Source organism: Aricia agestis, chromosome 2 (genome assembly GCF_905147365.1).
Source record: "Aricia agestis chromosome 2, ilAriAges1.1, whole genome shotgun sequence".
Classification (NCBI taxonomy): domain Eukaryota; kingdom Metazoa; phylum Arthropoda; class Insecta; order Lepidoptera; family Lycaenidae; genus Aricia; species Aricia agestis.
Genome location: NC_056407.1, coordinates 13,698,186 through 13,720,018, shown reverse-complemented (window position 1 = coordinate 13,720,018; position 21,833 = coordinate 13,698,186). Strand labels below are relative to the sequence as shown.

Here is a 21,833-nt window from a genome sequence, read left to right as displayed (position 1 = left end):
TCGAATTAGGTTGGCGTATCGGTGTGTTCGAGTTATCGCCACCCTGTCGGTTCTTTATGACACATTTTGGGCATTTCCAACTGCGTCTGTTTTCGCTCGTCATTGAGCGGAATGCGTTGGAAGATATGCCAGCGCATTCAAGATCGTATGTTAAGTTGCATTTGGGACATTGCAGATAATCACGGTTTTTTATCGCAGCTAAACAGCCCGAACAATTCTTTGAAGCCATAATTAGCGTGAATATTTATTTTAAGGAACAGAAAATCGAAAAAAGACCAGCCGGCAAGCTAGGCTCGAACCCAGTACTATTCGTTCACTGTCCTTAGAGTCTTCCGCTTCGGTCACCCGTGTTATGACGTTGCTTCGAAAAACGTTGTACTAGTATGTAGATAGTTTGAACGTTGTTGGATGTCAGGATATTGAATTTGAATGCGTATTGTTTTCACATACCACCCACATTTTTTATTATAATAAATATTATCGAGTTATTAATTGAAACTTTTGTCCATGTAATAATTATTATGGAGTCGAATATTAACAGCGGTTTGATAGAGCTTGATGCACTAAGAGTTATATATTGTATGTTCCAAGCTTAACTCACGGAATCTATTATTTTCTGGGCCACTATCTTGTTCACAATCACTGAGAGTCACAGTCACTTTCTGTATTACAGTTTAAAGCACCTTATCACTCGTAGATACTTTGGATAACATTGTCACGCAAACTTTGAGTATTAAAGTATAAATTGAAACTTAAGTTAAAACTTAAATCGATGTTTAACTATTTTTAATTCAATAATAAACGCGGAGCTGATCTTGCCTTGGCGACTAGCGACCTCTAAATTTAATGTAATCGATTTTATATCGATAAAAATCGATTACATTACATACTTATTAAGTTATTAGTTATTAAATTTATAAGTAAGGCGGTGCTAAAAGGCCGTGCACACGTTTCCTTCGAACTCAATATTTCCTCCATAGGGCGGGTCATCGTCTCGATCAGTGGGGAACGCGCTATAGAACGTAGGTAAAAAATCGTTGAACAGGGGTGTAGCTTTGACGCTATTTTCACGTACCACCTGAAAAAAAGTTGACGTCAACATTTTTAGCTTTTCATCGCTTTCTACGCGCCAAAAATTTGTGGAAATCGGGACACTTTTACCTGTATCATTATAAAGCATTTAGGTTAGGACAAAAAAGAAGGCTATTCGAAGACTTGCGATGCGAGTTTGTCCTTTATAATAATTAAATGGGCCTTCCAACCGTAACGTAACCAAAGATCGTAAGATAAATCACGAATAGAAATTTCTTTTAAATTGTACCTTTGAAATATTTATATTTACTTAAGGAAAAACGCAAAGTTGTCTTACTTTTTCTAATCCGGCATAGTCGGGGTCCTGTTGTCGTTTCGGAATCCAAATCTTGACATCTTTGTCTAGACCACTGGTAGCCATTACAGGGAACCTAGGGTGCGACTCGATACAATTTACCTGCGAAGTTATAACAAAGATGATATTATTATTATCCTCAAATTACTTGCCAAGAAGCTAATAGGCTTATTGTATCACACGTTAAACGACAATAATATTATGTTATCAACTTATCACACAGTTTAGTATGTCAATCGTGTTCTTAAATTTAAACTTTTAACACATCAAGTTAGGCCGTTTGGGCCAGGCCACAACACTGCGTTGCGGCATCGCATCGCAAAAAACTACATTGCTTTTCAAAGGTTGTTTTTGCGACACGACGCCGCAACGCAGTTTTGTGGCGTGCGGGGCTAAAATGGTCACATTTAGCAATTCCTCTCAATCAATTCAGCAAATGAATTGTCAAAACTGTCAAACTGACAAATGTCAAATCAGTACCAGGCCTGTCCCACTCGCGAGTTTAGGTATCGAACTGTAAGTACCCCTTTAAAGGGGCAGATCACAAGGGACTCACATATATCTACGTACTGATTTAACCGCTGTGACAGAATCATTATCAATCTGATAAATATGAACAATTGAAAAAGGCAAAGAAATATTTCAATAAAGTAATTTAAGACTTTAAAATACAAAAAAAAGATGAAAAATACACAAACATAGCAAATAAACCAATTTGTTACAAACAAACCGCATACTACACATAAATAAACACAAGTTACTATGTTTAAGTTGTAAAAAATTCCTGACCAGCTCCTACACTATAATCGAATATAAAACTATTATAAAATATACGTTGGGTTACTAATTTGATTATTACTATAAAAAAGTTTGCTATTAGTAGCTACAGTAATTAAAAGAAGATTATTTTATTTTCTAAAAGGTGACAATCTTGATTTCGTCAGAAAGGGTACCTCTTACGCGATAGAAAGAGAGCGCACATGTAGGCAAATATAATTGTGGGCACCTAGCACTGCGCGGTCGGAATTAGAACTTTATAGTATCGTAGCATGAGTTGTTATTTTTTTAAACGGGTTTCACGAGTGGGAATTCTGTTGGTACTACTAATATATATTCTGTGTCAGTACAAAATACAGAAATGAATTGCAAGCAGAGTTGCATTTTGCAATTTTAGAAAAATGAATCATATTATGATTCATATCATGATTCTTTAAAGCGACCATTTTAGCCCCGCTGGCCCTTTGTCTTCCGCCGCCGTCACCGAGACGTCACCGAAAACGAGATTATTTTGGTCCGGTAAAATCGACCGATATTGGTCTAGCGACCCATGCTGCCACTGATTTGTAGTGGCGTAGAGTAGTGATGGGAATTAATGCTATTCCTGTTTCCCAGATATTTCGCGTTTCGCAGCGTCGATGTACTAGAGGCGTAACATGCTAATTTTCATGTTATAACATGCTACGTACTATAATTGCTTTGCTAATTGGTATAAATCGCGGCATCGTGAACTATCGGTTTGCGTCGCACCGCTCGCTTCGAGTATTATTTCGCATCGGGTAAAATTTAGCAAGTACGCGGACGTGATTTTTGGCATGATCACAGAATATTGCTAATACGATCATTTTAGCAATCGTATTTTTAGCAATTATAAAATTTAAATAAAATTAAAAATAGCATTAGCAATAATGTGCTAATGCTATTTTTAGCAACACTAGCGTAGAGCAAAATGAAACCTATAGCCTATGGCATTTTACGACGGTCGATCCGGCGACGGCGGTGGTGGTCAAACCACCTTATACGAGCATTCGTACAGCGTACTGCGTACTGCATTATGTTGCTCCCTTAAGCAGGGCCGGATTTATATCTTTTATGAGTATACTGTATAGGCCACTTCAATTTTGCCGCCCCATGTGCGAACTCTGCCGCCATTCTAGGATGCTGCCGACCCCCCTAGGACGCCTTAGGACGCTGCCGCCCATAGGCCATAGCTTATACTGCCTATAAATAAATCCAGAGCTGCCATCAAGGTGAGACCGCACTACGCGACACTATGCGGTACGACACGGCGCGACATTAAGGCCGGCATTGACGAGCGATCCATCAATCTATTTAGCACACTATCGATCCAAAATTCGTCCATGAATGTGAAAACACTGTCGGTCCTAATGGATCGGCTCAACGCGACGGAATTCCAACTGCGCCGAGCCAATTGGCGCGGCGCGCTCGTGAGTGGTGTTACTCGCGAGCGAAAGACGCCATTTTGAACACGTCCGGTGCTCTCAACGCCTACACTCAACATGATCAAATGGATGGAACGGCTCGATGGCGTGTTCGTGAATGCCATGCCAATTTGGCTCGGCACGACATAGAGTATAGAGCCAATAGCGCGAGAGCCATCTGGATCGCTCGTGAACGCCTACCCTATGGAAAGTAAAGTGTCGCGTCGCGCCGTTTTAGTGCGGTCTCGCCTTTAAGCTGTTCCTGGGCCTTTGAGCGTAGGGGTAGTATTATTTATATTGTAGTGTTTTGTTTCATCTGGCTCTATCGCTTTTGCGTCGGGGGTCTTTCGGCTTTCCTCTGTTCTATAAGCCCCGCCCCCTCGAAACTGTACCAACGAAGAAATTGATAGGTAGTTGACGGACCTATGTCATTTAGTCAGAATATGTCAACCTCATCTTTCGGCTGGGTTTCACATAAAGCGATCAAAATACGTAGGTCCGCCATCTGCCAATGAATCAACTTCTCTGATTGGACAAGCCCCGCCCCCTCGTAACTGCATGCTAACGTCAAACACTCACCACACCATGTACGTCTCCCTCCATCCACTGCACTATCGCCTCGGACTTCTTCTCCCAGATGTAGATATTGGAGCAGTCGGAGCCGGACACGATGTACTCGCTCTTGGGCCCGAAGAATGCGACGCCCTTGTATGTAGCACTGTTACGGTGGCCGCTATACCGATGCGTGTAACCGTCTTTGCCGTCGTTTGAGTCTCTGAAGATAATGTAAGATAATATTGAAATGACCGAAACCAAAAATTACATTGCCGTAACTATAACCCAGAATGACAGCTACAATGCTGCCTGTGACCAATAATTGGGCGGTAAATTATTATCGCATTATATTAGTCATTGCACTTTCATACGGACAGAAATTTCTTATATTTATCATACATAACTATGGAAAACATACATAAATCACTTACTCATCATGAATATCCTTTTTAGCGTCGAATAAGTAAATGTCTTCATCATTGTAGGAACCTAGTATCTCCGAGCCGTCGTGGTTATAAATAGCGCACGTCAAATGCATTGGCTTCTTCTTTTTGCCCTGAAACGATTTAACATAAAAACTTATTTCTATTTAAAAATGTAGGATAAAAACTGTGGTCACCATTTTAGCATTCTAGCTTCTATGTCAGGGGTTCCCAAAGTGCGACGTGTAAAGGCAAGAGGGGCGCCGTGAGTGGATCCTCCGTCATTATCCAAAACCACAAATATTATAAAATTATAACATTATGTAAAGCAGGTAGATGATTAAATAATTTTTTATTATTATTTACCTGCTTAACCTAACTATGATAATTAAATGTGTCTATTAATTACTAGCGCGCGGCTTCGCCCGCGATAATTAGGAATTTTACGGAAACCGTACATTTTCCCATAAAAAATAGCTATACTCCCTTCACGTTATCTACTCTATATCTGTGCCAAATACTGCAACAAAAATTGCTCCAGTAGTTCGTGAGATAAACCCTTTCTAATATTTCCCCCGTTTTTCCCACATTTTCCTGAGTTTCTTCGGTCGTATTAGTCTGAGCGTGATAATATATAGCCTATACCTTACTCGATAAATGAGCTATCTAACACTGAAATAAGTTTTTAAATCGGACCTGTAGTTCCTGAGATTTGCGCGTTCAAGCAAACATACTCTTCAGAATATTAAGTATAGATTTTTTTTAATTATTGCTTGACAAACTCGAGTCTCGATTTAAAAGACTATGAAAAGTACCAATAACATAATAGGCTCATAATCATGGGACGATGCATGGTATAATATGGTAGTGATGTGATGACTGATGATGAGGAATGTAATTTGCATAGTAGCATATGCTTTCCGTTCTTAAAACAACGCCGAAACTCCCAAACTTGTATCTATAAAGAATCAGGAGTTCTCTCAGCACCTTCCGAACCACGGTATACCAGTAGCGGTAGCACGGCGACCAGCGGAAATGCGAAAGTATGGACAAACTGTGGAAATAAACCTAAGGTGCCGTTCCGATCTTTTTTCGTTCCGAAAAATTCAATTAAAATGCCACTTTATGACACACTATAGTATATGTCATAATGTAGGATATTATTTGAATTTTTAGAACTATAGTCTGTCATAAAGTGGCTTTTTAATTGAATTATTCGGAACTAAAAAAGATCGGAACGGCACCTTAAGTTTATCTCCACAGTTTGTGACTATAGTCTGTCATAAAGTGGCATTTTAATTGAATTTTTCGGAACGTAAAAAGATCGGAACGGCACCTTAGGTTTATTTCCACAGTTTGTCCATACTTTCGCATTTCCGCTGGTCGCCGTGCTAGCACTACTGGTATACCTCGATGCAAAATCTTACTTGTTGGTAGCATATGCTTAGAATACTTCTCACGAAACCGAAGTCACCACATGTTTCCCTATAAATTTTGAGGAGTTCCCTCGATTGCTTATGGATCCTTCATCAGATCACTACTTTTGTGTATATAATACCAAATTGATATGATACCCTATATACCAAAGGAAAAAAAAATAAAATCGGTTAACAAACGGCGGAGTAATCGTTGAACATAAAAAAATCGGCCAAGTGCGAGTCGGACTCGTCCACGAAGGGTTCCGCACCATTATAGAGCAAAATTAGGACAAAAATTGTGTAATTTGTATGGGAGCCACACTTAATTTTTTATTTTATTTCAATACTAGCTGTTGCCCGCGACTTCGTCCGCGTGGACTTCTGTTTATAGCGCGCGATGTCAACAAAATTGGTGTCAAAACCTTTTATAAAAAAACCCTGGTACCCCTTAAATCAAAACAGCTGTGAAGTGTGCACATAATATTTCAATTTTTTTAATTAAACTTTATATTTTATGCCAAATTTTTAAGCTTATTTAGCCCCCCATTTACACAACTTTACCCATAAACTAATTATCATTGATAGGTTTAAGCCTTAAGACTTAAGAGTTAAGGTTACGTCAGTCGTCACTGCATAGATAAAGTACTGATTTTAAATAACGTAAAAAGGAAATAACAATCGAAAAAAAATCGAAAGTCAAATGTAAGATAATACCACCTCTTATAGAAAGACTTTTGGGCAAGCGTTAGCGCGATGTAGGAGACGCACGGCGCCATCTATTATGAATTTTTGGAACTAACTTAATTTGAACAAATTTACGCATTTTCACCCCCTTACAACGCTTTTTTCCGGTAAAAAAGTAGCCTATGTCCTTTCTCAGGCTTTAGACTATCTGTATACATTTCATTACAATCAGTTCGGTAGTTTTGGCTTGAAAGCGAGACAGACAGACAGACAGACAGAGATACTTTCACATTTATAATATTATAATAGTATAGATTAACATTTTTCCGCCGTTAGACCGCCCGGTGCAAACGAAGACGTCGCGCCCTGCAGTCCCCTCGTGACCACGGCCGTTGCAACACGGCCGAAACGTCGAGAAAAAGTACTCTTAAAAAGTGTACTCGTAGTAGCATTACTACTTAAATAAGTCGCGTTAAGTCCCGATTAAAAAGTTTAATTATTATTAAATTTACTAAACTAGACATAGAACAAACATAACACCTCCCCTATTTTGAAAGTCGGTTAAAATTGTAGCCTATGTGTTATTCTGATGTATAAGCTATATTATTGTAAAGTTTCATTAAAATCCGTTCAGTAGTTTTTGCGTGAAAGAGTATCAAACATCTATTCATCCAAACAAACTTTCGCCTTTATAATATTAGCAGGATGTATCTTTTTCTAATAGCTAGATATAAATCGTGACGTGTAACTGCGCCAAAGGCTGAAAAGGATTGGGAACCCCTGTTCTATAATAATAAACAGCATCGCTAACATAAAGCCCAGCACTCACATTAGTGAATGAGATAAAGTATATTAAGTGAGTAGTAAGACTTTGTAATTATTTAAAATAGTGGCGGTATTGATTGATAATGTCACAACTGTAAGACAAGGCCAAAGACTTCTATTTAAACTGATGTAGACGGGCCATACGCATCAAATTTTCCGCCGTTCCAATAGAGCTAATTCACACCGTTGCAGTCAGTCTTCACTGGCGCGCTGTACGCGACGGTCGTATGCAAGTGTGTACGGTTAGCAAAGACATTTTTAAAACAAACTTAGTTTTTTTTTTTCAGATACTAAATGTAATCAAAGGGCAAAATGCTATATTGTGTTTTAAGATTTTGTAAAAAATATACAAATAAATCAAATAAACCGTCAGGGATTACCTTTCACAGGTAACTATCATAGTTATTCACAATAGATGAATAATTTTTACCTGGCTACAGCAAAGCAAAAAGTAAGAGTTATGTGTCTCACAGGCTATGTATATATATATATATATATATATATATATATATATATATATATATATATATATATGTATGTATGTATGTATGTATGTATGTATGTATGTATGTATGTTTGTATATGTTACCGTTAATTTACGTAAGCCAGTTAGAGTGCAAAATAACGCGGTATTCTGCAGATTTACTGGGTGAGTCAGTTAAAGTGCAAAAAATTGATACTATTCTTACATTACTAGATAATCTGCAGAATATCTAGGTAATTTGCAGACTACCGACCATGCATACGGTAAATTGCATAAAACAGGTTCTTGTTTGAATAAATCATATTATTTAGTTGTAGGTATAGGGATTATTGAATATAATTTTTAGGACATTAACAAAGGAATAAAATATTAAAATTAAAGTAACTAAAATATTACTGCACTGATAAAATATAACAGATCAAATCAACTAGAAAAAAAAAAACAATAATAAACAATTAAAAACAGTCTAATGTTAGCCATACACGCAACGTTCTACCGGTGAGGTCTACCTGTGCAGGTATGCCTGAGCAAGTAAATCGGAATGTGTGTGGGAATAGACCTGTGCAGTTGCTTGGACCTGCGCATTCGACCGGCGCAAAATCGAGAATCAATTGTTTCGAGTGACACCTGCGCAGGCATACCTGCAGGTGACCTCTCCGGTAGACCGTAGCGTGTGTGGTAGCTATAAGGTTAACATGCTTAAGTCAACATTTTTTAGGACATAAACGAAGGAAGAGTTTAGCCTAGAATGTGAAAGAGTGACGTTAATGGGTTTTGTATTAATTTCCTAAGATTGTTCTGGGTTTTTAATGTGTTTTATTGGTAGAATATTTACCATTACATATTTATTATCATGCACAAGTGTACATGCCAGTGATACAAGTTCCAGAAACGTGCCTTTTGTGTTCCCTCCTAAACTCAATCGAAAGTTTTAGTAAAGCATCTACGATTTTACTGAATCGACCGACTTGAGTCCTTGACTGCATTGACTTTTACTTTGACTAGACTTTGGACTTTGCCAAATAGAAAATCGATGCTAAAAATTGTTACAAGAACATAGTTTTCCCGCCACTTATTTGACACTGGCCATGGTTATATAGCCGAAGCGCCATAATAAGAAAAAAATAAACAAAGGATAAAATATTCAATATTAACTTCAATGTTGTTGTTGTTAATGTTACTCAACTGATAAAATATAACAGACCAAATCGTCGAACATAGGAACAGAGGGGTGCAGTTCCAGCGAAGGAGCGTAACAAAAGTGTTTAGTTCACTGTCTTCCGCAATTCAACGATGTACCATTCGTTACTATGCAAACTAACTAGGTAAAGTACAAAAATTAGCTTTTTTGAATTAAATTTCTCACTTTACCGGATGGTATCAGGAAATCTGCAGATTACCTAGTTAATTTGAACATTAACATATTCCGCATTCTAACGGTAAAATAATATATATACAATGCATTCGACCACCCTCCCGCTTCACACTGACCTCACCCGCGCACGCCCTTCGCAGGTACTATTAAATACCAGTTAATTGTAAGTTGTAGTTTAAGTTTAATTAATATTATTATAAAAAACAATAAACTTAATAACAAAAAAAAAATCTTAATTTATGTAATAGACTTTTTTGCAGTCAGTGCTTGCGGGCGTTTGATCTTCGGGGAGTTACGCTTGCGTTCGGTATGACCGAATGTCATAGGCCTGCATCCTTGTCACTCTTGTTACAAAATAATATTGGCATCACGCACTTGACTACGGATATTCTTTTAGTTTCTGTGTGTGAGTAATGTTTTGAATGTATTGTTTTAGGATTGCTTTTCAAATGACATTTCGTAGAGTACAGCACTTCTACCTCAGTTTAAATAGAATTCTTTGGACAAGGCACGAAAACTGTACCTAATTAAATTATTCTATTAACTAATTTTGTTATTAGAATAATTACTATGAAGTCCCAGCACTCTCTGGGCAGTATTAGAGAAAAACTTTTTTTTTTATTAGAATAATTACCGTGGAGTCCAAGAACTCTCCGGGGCAGTATTTAGCGAGGGGTTTGAGGGGGTGTCGCGTGTCGTACACTCGGAGGAAGCGGTCGCGGCCGGCCAGCAGCAGCTCGTGGGAGCACAGCGGGTGACCAGCCACGCTGTACAGCGGGATGAAGCTGCCAGACTGACGGACGTGGATCAATCTGGAATACATACGTAATGATAATATAGGTTTAGACAATAAATATAATGGAATGTCGCAATCATCTAGTTGAATCTGCTATTTGATTGAATGACTAGCGAATTTATTGAATTTTCATCCAATAAATTAATTTAATGACAAAATACCAACTCGTTCGTCGACCAACAACCAACCACTGACTGTAACATTTAACCGATTCGTTGCGATGTCTAATTTTGCTAACTTCTAACTGTGGCGTAGAACAAAAATTACGTGACACTGTTCAGTGCCCAGCGCCATACGGTTAGATAACACGCATCTGTGTCTTCAGCCATGCGGAAAAGAAAACAGTATTTTGTCAATTTTTTACATGTTCAAAGCCTTAATGCTTTTAATTTGCATTCGAAATCAGACGTGAACGGTCCGGAACACTGTTTTAGGTGATTAGAGGTAGCAAAATAGGTGTATTTCTGAAAATGGACGGTAAGTGACTTTTTAAATACAGTTATGCTACCTTTTTAACTTATTTTGCATTTTTAACGATTTGCTTGATTATGAGGGATTAAATTAGATCTAAAAATCTTATTTTGGTTTTCCTCGTAAAAATTTCAACTATTATTATTAGCATATACATATTTTAAGGTACTTAGCGATTGAATAAAATTTTTGTACAGTAGTTTATTAGCACTATAGAAGTTAATTGATACACTTTTCAAAAATTTGTGTATATTCTTGTATATATATCCCTATACCCTATTCTGAAACCTGTTCGTTGTATAACACATTTATAATTTATTATCATAATATGACGCTTCATTACAAAATAAACGCAACTTTCAAAAAGGTTGGTGGGCCCTATTCTATAAAAAATCTTACAATACCCAGAAACGAAGGCTACGAGATTAATATACATAAAAAGTGAAGATAGTTTGATCCTGGGCAAAAACTTTCTAAAAGCTTAATTGAAGGAGTTATCATTGATTTTAAAATGACACACATCCGTGCCCAACGCCACACGCAAAAAAGTGATGGCACTGAAACGTGTCATCCGCAACGAATCGGTTAATGTCTTAAGGCGAGGTTAAACCCCAGTTTGTTATTCCGTGACTCCCGGTTTACCTAGTTCCAATATAATAACAAAAATGTAAAAAATATGAGATATAAAGCACAATATTTAAAATACCTTAAACCATAAACATTTTAATAAAACGTTAGACTTTGGCTGTAATTAATTTACAAACACACCTCCGACAAAAATCTATTTTATCGAAATATAAGTATTAACTAGGACAATTATACATTTTATCTGGATAAATTGTTAGTAAATCTATATTAAAATCTTCTGAACCAAACAATTTTGTTTCTTAATATTTATTTCCAAAGATATTTAAAAAAACATGAAATATAGAGAAGATCCGCCCCTAGTAACTACAGTTTTATGCTAAGCTAAAATGAATCTTATTGCGATGCGTATACGCTTGGTCTTTGGTTGTGTGCAAGGTTATCGTTTTGGATTGAGATTAATTCCCTTAAGGCTAACTTGTCAAGTCTTTAACTGTTAATTAAATGGTTTCAAATTTTCATTCAATGACTGCGATCGACATCAAGATTCAGAGAAAATATCTACTGATTTATTTTCTTTTCTGATCCCAAGCCAGTTTTAGCATGTCCCTCGGACTTCCTAAGATTATATCAAATGATTGTTGTGGTTGAATACTGCTGTCCATCCAAGCATAACAGGGGATACCGTGGTGATAATGTATGGTGGGCAAAAGCCCATTAAAAAAAACTTCAATAAACCTATAACTATGAAGTTATTAGAAACTGAAAAACTTTCTGCGTGACCTTGGCAAAATTTAACAAAATAAGAATCGAACAATGCGATACACTTTGCGGTACTCACGCGCAGCTTGTGAGCGAGAATGAGACAGAAAACATGCCCATAGTGACAATGTGAAACAGCACTATAGCTCACACTCACTTGCTGGGTCTATCGTGGCGGATGTCAGCACTGAGAACGAGGCCATCTTCGCCTGCCGACAACACGACGTGCGGCTCGGCGGCGCTCACGTGCAGCTTGTGTGCAAGAGTGAGACAGACAACATGCTAATAGTGTCAATGTGAAACAGAGATATAGGTCACACTCACTTGCTGGGTCTATCATGGCGGACGTCAGCACGGAGAACGAGGCCGTCTTCGCCTGCGGACAACACGACGTGCGGCTCGGCGGCGCTCACGTGCAGCTTGTGTGCGGCGCGCGAGTGTGCAGCTATACGCCGGCGGGATGTGCCGCCGGATCCGCCCGCTTGGATCAGACGTACCTGACAACATTATCACTTCTATCACTATTATTCTGCTCTGCGGAGCGAGGTCCCCGCGACGCCCCTGTATATATCTCGCCTGCACTGGTCCATGGAGGTCGAGGACGTCCTGAACTACATCAGTAAGAAGACATCCCTCCACTTGAGGGTCGAAGGTCTGCAGTCTCGCCACAAAGTCAACTTCAGTTCCTTTGTGGTGAGAGTGCCGACGCATCTTCTGTCGACCTTCGAAGCGGAGGAATTCTGGCCGACTGATGTGGTCTACCGAAGGTTCCGGGGGAGACTCCGGAATGAAGCGCGCGTCACGTCGCCGATAACATCGTGATAACGTTTAGTTATTAAGTGTATATAATTTATATGTATGTTAGTCATTAAGGTATATGTCGCAGCCGACTGGTCTAAATAGCCGTTCAATCAAACAGCTAGCCCTTTGACTGAACAACGCCATTCAATCACACAGCTATACATCGTTTAGCCGACTTGTTGACTACAACGTTCAACACTACAGCTAGACGACGCTTAGCCAACTGGTTTGTTTTTGTTTTGGCGCCCCCCGAGCCCCCCTTTTATTTGACGGCGGTCGCCGGCTGCTGCCGCAGCACGCTCGCTGCGCTCACTCGGCTTCCTCTGTGTTGTGGTCTAAGTTCTAACCTAACCTAACCAACTTTTGGACTTTCTGGATTGTGTTTGTTTTTGTTTTGACGGGGGGCTATGCCCCCCGAACCCTCCTTTCGGGGGAGGCTGCGTCCATCCATTTCATAATCCCGTAATTTCTCCTCGAATATTTGTTGAAATTTTAATTCACTCGTATGTGCCTCCACAATTTTTGTCTCTGTAATAACACTTGTAACTTTTATTAACTACTTTCTTTCCGAAAAACAACCACAAAGACTAACAAACACCTGCTAGTTGACGCCATATTGTAAATAAAACGCACCTAGCGCCGCAGAAGTGCGCGCTGAACTACTTCAATTAGACGGTGCCTTTTGAATCAGCTGTAGTGTAGAACGTTTTGAGCTACTAAAATATTCAATATAAAAGCTTGAATGGCGTTGTTCAGTCAAAGGGCTAGCTGTTTGATTGAACGGCTATTTAAACCAGTCGGCTGCGACATATATATTGTATGGGCCTATGTAGCCTGATATAAATAAATAAAAAATATTATAAACTCGTGAGATTGTGACAAAGTTCAAAATCTCACAAAGTTAGGGAGTCTAGAGTTAGTGGGAGAAAGCCATGATACCTGTAAGTTTTGAATTAAAAAAAAAATAAGTTTTATCATCAAGCTCAATAGGAGGTCAAAGCCTGTATGCCAGGAATATGAAAGGAATTTGAAAATATCAATCTGTATTAAAAAGCAGCGTTGGATTGAGAATGTTTCTTTTAAAAATTATATTTTTTTTGTCTTTTATAGACATAGATATGGTTCTATTATCTTCAAATAAATAAAACAACATTATTTCAATAAAAATATACCTGACCATCCCTAGCGCATGTTGCTAGGTTAATTTGACTGTCAGCATTCAGATACAGGAATTTGCTTTGGAATACATTAGATTTGTGACCAGTCTTAATATTCTGTAAGACTTTCTTTTTGGCCCAGTCCCAAACAATCACATGTGTATCGTCAGACCCAGATGCCAGTAAACGTCCTGCATAATAAAAACAACATCAATTAATTAAATGTACACAATATTGGTTGATGCCCACAGCTCCATTGTGTCAAACTTTGGTTATCGCACGGGGACCGTACACTTTCCAGGATAAAAGTATCCTTTGTTCTTTCCCTGGACCCAAAGTATCTCAAATTTAAGCAAAATTTACTTAGCGGTTTGGGCCTAAAGAGATAGAAAGATAGACATACTTCTGGATTTATGATATTGGTATGGATGTAAATGGCATTCTCAATATTATTTAATTTTAAAAATTATAATTATAAAGTAATTTTACCTTCTGGATGAAAATTAATTGAATTAACACATCCCTTATGTTTAATTAAATTATGCAAATATTCCATTCTATATACAGCATGTAGAGAACCATAAAACTTTTGCTCAAAAATCACATCATCTTGTACCTTTTTGCCATAGGGAAATGTCAAGCCCATCTCCCTATTTATTATCTCTGAAAAAAAATATACATAATAATCTAACCACCTTGCCAACAAAAACATGTACCTACTCAATCAATAAGCATTACTTTTAAAGAGTAATTTTCCCATCTTTTTGGTAAAGGGGTTTTCTTGTAGGTAGTGGTAGGTATCATGTAGACATTCTAAAAGTGTTAATTTATAACCAATTTGAAAATAAAACTTCATTTCATTTACTTGTGAATTGTGACTGATGCATTGGAATATTTGCTTGAAAATAAGAACATTTATCATATAACTATTTTATTGTCCAGAGGGTTAGTATTTAATATAAAGTGTGAGTACTTTGATAATGATAGTACTTGATTAACTTCTGTCTGTACTCTTATTGAATACAATAAGAGTACAGACAGAAGTCAATAGATGTTATCTGGGTTACTCACCTCTTAAAATAATATATGAATGTTTTGGTCTAGTTTTTGAGAGCACTGATGGTTTCTTTCCAGTTTCCTCTTCCTCATCCATTCTCAGCCATGGACTGTCATCACTGTCCGACCTGAGGTTATCCTCATCAGTCTCTACAGCAGAACTGCTAGTACTGGTTGTACTGCTTGAAAATAATATTTTTTAGCACAAAAATAGATTTTTGCATATTGAATTTACAACACAAATGTAATATTAGTAACTTACACACTATGTGATTCTTCTGACAATTCGGAATTGCTGTCCTCATCGGAAAGGATATTATCAATTGTCCTATCTTGATTTTCATCACCGGACAAATCATCAGAATCCCTCGAAGTGTTACTGTCTGAATCTGCACCTGGGGTCTTTCGCTTCCTATAATTCCTACTTCGACGTGGTCTGCGGATATTCAAAAGGATGGTCCTTACGTTACTGCTGGAAGGTGCAACTGAAACAACTTCGTTCATTGGTCCCATTGTCACTAGACTTTCGACCTTGTCATCGTTACTTGTACTTTCAGACTTATCGGCCGACAATCCGCTATCTACGTTTTCTTCTGGTTCGTCCTTACTCCCAGAAGCTGAAAACAACAATACTTTTTACTTAATAAGCCCGTAATAAAACATATTTTTTATGCGTACACGTACCTAAAGCATCCGATTCTTTTAAACTATCTTGAGAGCTTCCATCGTTCAGTTTTATCTTTTTTCCACCTAATTGGGGTCTCAACGGTGTTTTCATTTCGTCGTCACTCGATGAATTTTCTTCCATTTCAGTTACGTCGTAATTATACGAAAAATCAAACACTCGTAGCACAGTGTTAGTATCACTAGTAAATATTAGCTCTGAGAAATTGATATTCTTAAAGCTACAGCTGGAATTTTAATTAAATTAAGCTAATAAAAATCTATAAAAGGATTGAGGAGTGGAGTGAGGACCTTTAGAAGATTTAATTTTTGTTCTATTTTTGAGTGCAGTTGCCTGTTGCAATATCAAAAATGAGGGATTTTCCTATTTTTTTAATTTGATTGTCAAACAGTTTCCATTTTAGTAACTAGATGGCGTACGGGTAGACAACTATCGGTAATACCAGGGAATACCATCAATAATTGCTAAAAAACTGGGCAAAAGAATGTAAAACTTGATACATTTCAACTTGAAAAAGACGCAATAATATTCCAATGAATAGGATAATAAAGTTATTATAACGATGTTTTAGCTAAAAGTCACGGAAGAAATAGCCCTATTTACCGATATTCACACCAAATGTCACAGGAACTATACATTTTGGTTTTGACAACCTCTTACCTGCACTTGTGCAAGATAACGGATATTTAATGGCTAATATTTCACCAATAATGAATATCAAAAACCCAAAAACCACAATTTGGGAAAAAATAATAAAAACCACACCAACAATAAAAAGTAGAAGAAGTTTGAAAGTGACATGCCAAAACTCTTTCAGTTGTCAAGATTCAGTTTGACAAGTTTTTATTATGTCAGCGTGCTCCTAAACTATTACCAGTGTACTGGCCTAATCGCTTAGGCCAATGATCGCTTAGGTTTAAGATATTTTGATTTAAGTCACACTTGACAGTGCACTGATATTTTTTGGAAACAACCCATATGTAGTCAGTGATACCAACCTGCAGATAGTTTCAGATCGGTGAAGAACCAATAGAAAATCTAGAAGTGTCTATCCTTACACTATCTAGTTAAGATTGTTAAAATTAAAATTAAAAAATATAAATGAAAATCCCTCATTGTCATTCGACATTTTTTTATATATTTATTTAGTGATGTCCCACACCGAATAATATTCATAATCGTATATAGATTATAGGGTGAACATGACTAGTGATTGGACAGTAGAACAGTAGTGATTGGACAGTAGGGCAGTCTGGCTAGCGAAAGATGAGACTGGCTTTTTATTCCAAAACTGATTATGGTAACACTGTCATTAACGTCAGTGTCACCTATAGCATCTGTTGTTTATGTGTCAAAATGAAAAATATTTCTGTGGTTTACGTGATTTTCTAATTTAAACGTAACGAAAACTTTGAAAAGAGATTTGCGAAAACTGTTTTTAGCTATGATTAGTAAATACGAACAAAAAAGAAGTGAAAAGGATGCAATTTTTAAACAAAAACAAGATTGTTTACATGAAATATCCCAGTGCATTGGTAAGTACAGGTAAAAGATTTTGATACTTTCAATTACAATTAATTAAAATCAATATTATTTATCATGTAATTGAATTTATTGTTTTGCAGGTAACATGAATGATGCAAAGGATTCAGTTATGCAAGTTAAAATATCAAGCATAAATAAAATATGAGATATTATGTAATATGTTCCAAGACGAGTGTTTAAAGACAAAATCAGTTCCATGATGAGATTTCTTCTTAGACCGGTAAGACCCTGACGTTACAAAAAAAAATATATCTGAAAGCAACCTTGTTATTGAATGCTAACTTTATTTATGAACATATTTTCAGATGTCAGTGTTTGTACCCTGAAAAGGATTAAAAAAGAAGGCCACATAAATAAAGGCGTGTGGTTACGGGAGTTTGGCTGGGAGGTGTTAATGCATCCGCCGTATAGTCCTGACTTTGCACCTTCAGATTTCTACCTGTTTCAATCGCTGCAGGATTCCTAAGGCAGTGTCAGGTTGACATCACAAGAGGACTGCCAAAACCACTTGTCGCAGTTTTTTCATCAGAAGCCCCAAAATTTTTATAGCAATGGGATCGTGTCCCTACCAACAAGATGGCAAAAAGTTGTCAAACAAAATGACACCTATATATTTTAGTCAATTGTAAATAAACTTTATAAAAACAACCTTTCCAATGTTTATATAAAATGCGAAAAAAATTCCGCAACCTTTGATTTTCTGTGTTGTTTATTCATCTCCCCTTAATCCTTGGTTTTTAATCAACTTGCAAGGGAGGGTTATTAGTTTCAGGCATGTACAAGTATGTATTAAATAAACATATTTGAATATACTTAATTAATACAATCTATGATGCTTGCGAGTAATAATATAATATAGGAAAATATTTAACATTTAAATTAAATTATATTTTGTAATATATTTCATGATGTACGGTAAGTATTAAAGAAGAAGTTTTAATACTCCGACAAAAACATGCAAGAGTTTTCGTCAAAAACAAAACACAATGAAATGTATTGCAAAATAAAATTTAACCAAACAATTATACAACAACAATAAACTCATTCTTGAAATGAATTATCCAAACTAAAATATAATATTATTGTCATAAATAATCAAGTATCAAAACTATAATTCCGACTATAGACAAGGTTGCCATTAGCTTGCTATAATGTATACTCTATGGTTGCCATACGTAGATTTTTTTAATTTGCCGCCTTTTTCCAGTCTCATCTTTCGCTAGCCAGACTTTAGGTACCACTAACACAGAATACAAATTACTCTCCGAACCACTAACTACTAGTCATTGGACAGCACAAAAACACAATATAAATTATAAGGTTACTTTAAAAGTTTAAATTTTAAAACTACCTATTTTGCTTTAAAATCAGGCTTTCTATTTCTTTAAAAACAGGCACAGACACGGGCAACCTTAATAGAATATATTGTGTTATTATTTTAAACCTAATTAATTTATTAAGGTTTAATAAGGTTAATTTATTAAGTAATATTTAAACTTTAAAGTGTGCTTTATGATTTTGTTCAATGACTGGTACCGTCTAATCGCTAGTAATTTAGAATTTACCCTACACTTTAATCTTAGCTAAAAGGCCGAGAAGCGATACAAGGTAGTATATTATATTATATTTTGTACGATAGGTGGATAGTTCTTTTACAATAGGGAAAGGGAAGATGCGATATTGTAATTTTTTGTTTATTTTAAAGAACTCCATATCATTTATAATAGACCACACATACATTTAAAAATTTGAAACACTGGAATTTACTGCAAAAAATGCGGTTTAAAATTGACAATTTAAATTTTGGCGCCAAAACGGATCTATAGTCTGTATGACATCACTACTGTTAAGGAGTGAGCACATTGAGACGGGCCGTGACGGGGCTCATCGCAAAAATCCGCCTCCATACAATTTCTATGGAAGCGGATGCGCGTATCGCACACTGTGTCGGGGCGCAGCGGCATGCGACAAGGCCCGACAAACCCGCTGCGCCCCGGCAACAGTGTTACCACACTTCACATAGATTTCCACTTTTTGGTAGATTTGAGGTCAAATGAATGGCGATTTAGTAGTCCAAAATTTTTTGTAAATTTTAATAGAAGATCGATATTATAATATAACAAATAATATTATAAAAATTTAAAATGTATAATGAAGAGAGTCCATATAAACATTTTAGTTTTATTTTAGTTTCAACCACGTAGAATACATTGATTAATAAAGGTAGATTTTCGGTAGAAGCTAAAACACGGTCTAGTAGATTTTAGTAGAATATAGCAACGTTTTTGATATATCGAGTCACGAGTGATTTAAGAGTGGTCACACTGGAGCTATTCAAAGTACTCAAAATCCGTCAATGCGATGTGACCCGGCCCGGCAATAGTGTGCTATAGCGCATTTTGCGCTGCGCTAAGCCCCGATCCGCCCCGGCACGCGCCGACAAACTGTGCGCGTATCTTTAAAGGGCCCATGCAGTCTGCCGGCTAATGTAGGATAGTGAATGGTGTCGCAGGCCTGCATCACCATTTACAAATCACAATCCTGCAATGCAGGATAGTGAATGGGTCACTTAAATGAAATTTTTTATTTTTTGATAATGGCGCCACCTGATCGTATAGGTTAGTAAATAAGTTAACTAAAGCTGGCACGTTTACAGTACTCACACTTATGCAATTTCACTAAGTATACAGTATGTTTAAAAATAATTAATGATTTTGTAGGTAGACTAGAGTCCCGAACGCCGACCGCGCGCCGATCACACGTGTGACGTGACTGACTTCCCAGTGAACACATGACTTTAAAATGACGTCATACATAGGTCACACAGAGGTCCACAAAATTTTACGTAGGTATGACATAATAGTGACTATGTTTGATTTCATGTTGTATGACATCACTATGACCTCGATTTGACATAAAAACTTGACTTCTATGTGATGTCATTTTTGTGACTTGACTGTTACGTCCATATTACATCATATTATCATCATGCTGTGACGTCATATTCGAGTTATAATTTGATGTATCATTTATGTAATTAGTAAGTCATATGATTACATAAGGTACATATCAGTTTACTGATGTAGAAATGATATAATATTACCATCACACTTCTATGTAAGACAAAAGTCCCCATTTTTACGTAAAACTGATGTAAAAAAAACATCATATCCTTACATCTTGTATGAAAATTATTATACTTATACTCTATGCTCGTGAAATAAAGGAAAGGATTATGGTATTGAATTTGAGATAAAGAAAATAATATAAAGAAATTTTTAAGTTAATTATTATATTGCAATAAAGCCATAGTGATAAAATAATTACAATTGGGTTTTAAAAAAACATAAACATTTGGCTTTTATAAAGTTTGAGCTAACAGTTATACAATTATTTGAAGAGGCTTTTTTATGGAATAAATGTTAAAATTTTTAGAGTCGCATGGTAATGAAAACAAAGATTCAAATTGTTATGTCAGCTCGACGTCAGTTAAATCACATTGAAGTCAATTTAAGATCACATGAAGGTAATTTTAGGGGATAAAAAAACTCGTCATCATCATGACATCATTAATACATCAGGTTGACGTCAGGTAAGTCATAATGACGTAAAATAGACGTCATATTTACGTCAATGTTTTACGTAAAAAGTGTTACGTCAGGAGGTATGAAATAGTGACTTGTATATGATTCATATGTGACCGATATCTTACGTAATCATGACTTAACATGATGTCACCCTGACGTAAATTTTACGTAAATGTGTTTACTGGGTTGTAACATCACGCTGTATTTATAAACAGTAGCAAAATAAAAAATAGACCGCGCGCGAGGGAGACGGGCAGACTTTTCATGATTTTCATGATTTCATCATTCGTAAGCAGTACGACGTCACGCCGCACGCTTATTCACAGACACTACACAAGCGCAATGTGTAAATATGTTGATCGTGCCAGCTTTAGTTAAGTGACCTGTACCTCTCAAAAAGTTGTCATGCCCCGCGTTCCATTTAGCGTTAAAAACGATCACAACGCTCAAAATGGAGGCATTTTGATAGTTTTTAACGCTAAATGGAACGCGGGGATAGCATGTGTGACGTCACTGAACGCTGATTGGTGTTTTAAAATCCGTTCCGTTTCAAGTTACTTTTAATTCGTAATTTTTGTAAAAAAAACAATATTTTATAAAATATTAACCTTGCAGTGGCCCTTCTTTATATTTTTTTAACGTTTTAATAGCAAAATTTTCATAAATATTATATTCGCATCTTCGCATGTTCCCTATTTACTCTATCTAAGCCACAGATTACTAGTATATATTTGATCTAAGCTGCTGAGTTCTGACTGCTGGCTGCCAAGCCAAGATACGCATCGCTGATGTTGGTGCGGGGTGGCGGATGCCTGCAGCCTGAGTCCGACTCGTCCTGCCTCTCGACTCTCGGCCCTCGAGAAAGGTATAGGATACTTTTTATCCCAAAAAAAGTGCGGTTTCCGCGCGATTAACGAATTTTGGCGTAAGTCGTAAGAAGTAACCATGTCGTAACTGGCTGCTGAGTGCTGAGTGCTGACCAAGTGCTGACTAAGTGCCACTGACCTCCATACAAGTAC

The 21,833-nt window shown here is 36.9% G+C and overlaps 1 protein-coding gene across 1 annotated transcript; it reads right to left on the bottom strand.

Moving 5' to 3' along the window:
• Nucleotides 1–865: 865 nt before the first annotated feature.
• On the bottom strand, nt 866–16,015 carry LOC121739937 (DDB1- and CUL4-associated factor 8-like). The gene is made up of 11 exons (XM_042132563.1): nt 15,682–16,015; nt 15,260–15,614; nt 15,013–15,176; nt 14,431–14,604; nt 13,957–14,132; nt 12,308–12,480; nt 10,004–10,181; nt 4,593–4,717; nt 4,186–4,381; nt 1,370–1,489; nt 866–1,078 (listed from the first exon to the last, which is right to left on the bottom strand). Exons 1-11 carry the CDS (start codon nt 15,803–15,805, stop codon nt 932–934), a joined length of 1,932 nt encoding a protein of 643 aa, XP_041988497.1. The 5' UTR covers nt 15,806–16,015; the 3' UTR covers nt 866–931.
• Between the last annotated feature and the right edge of the window lie 5,818 nt (nt 16,016–21,833).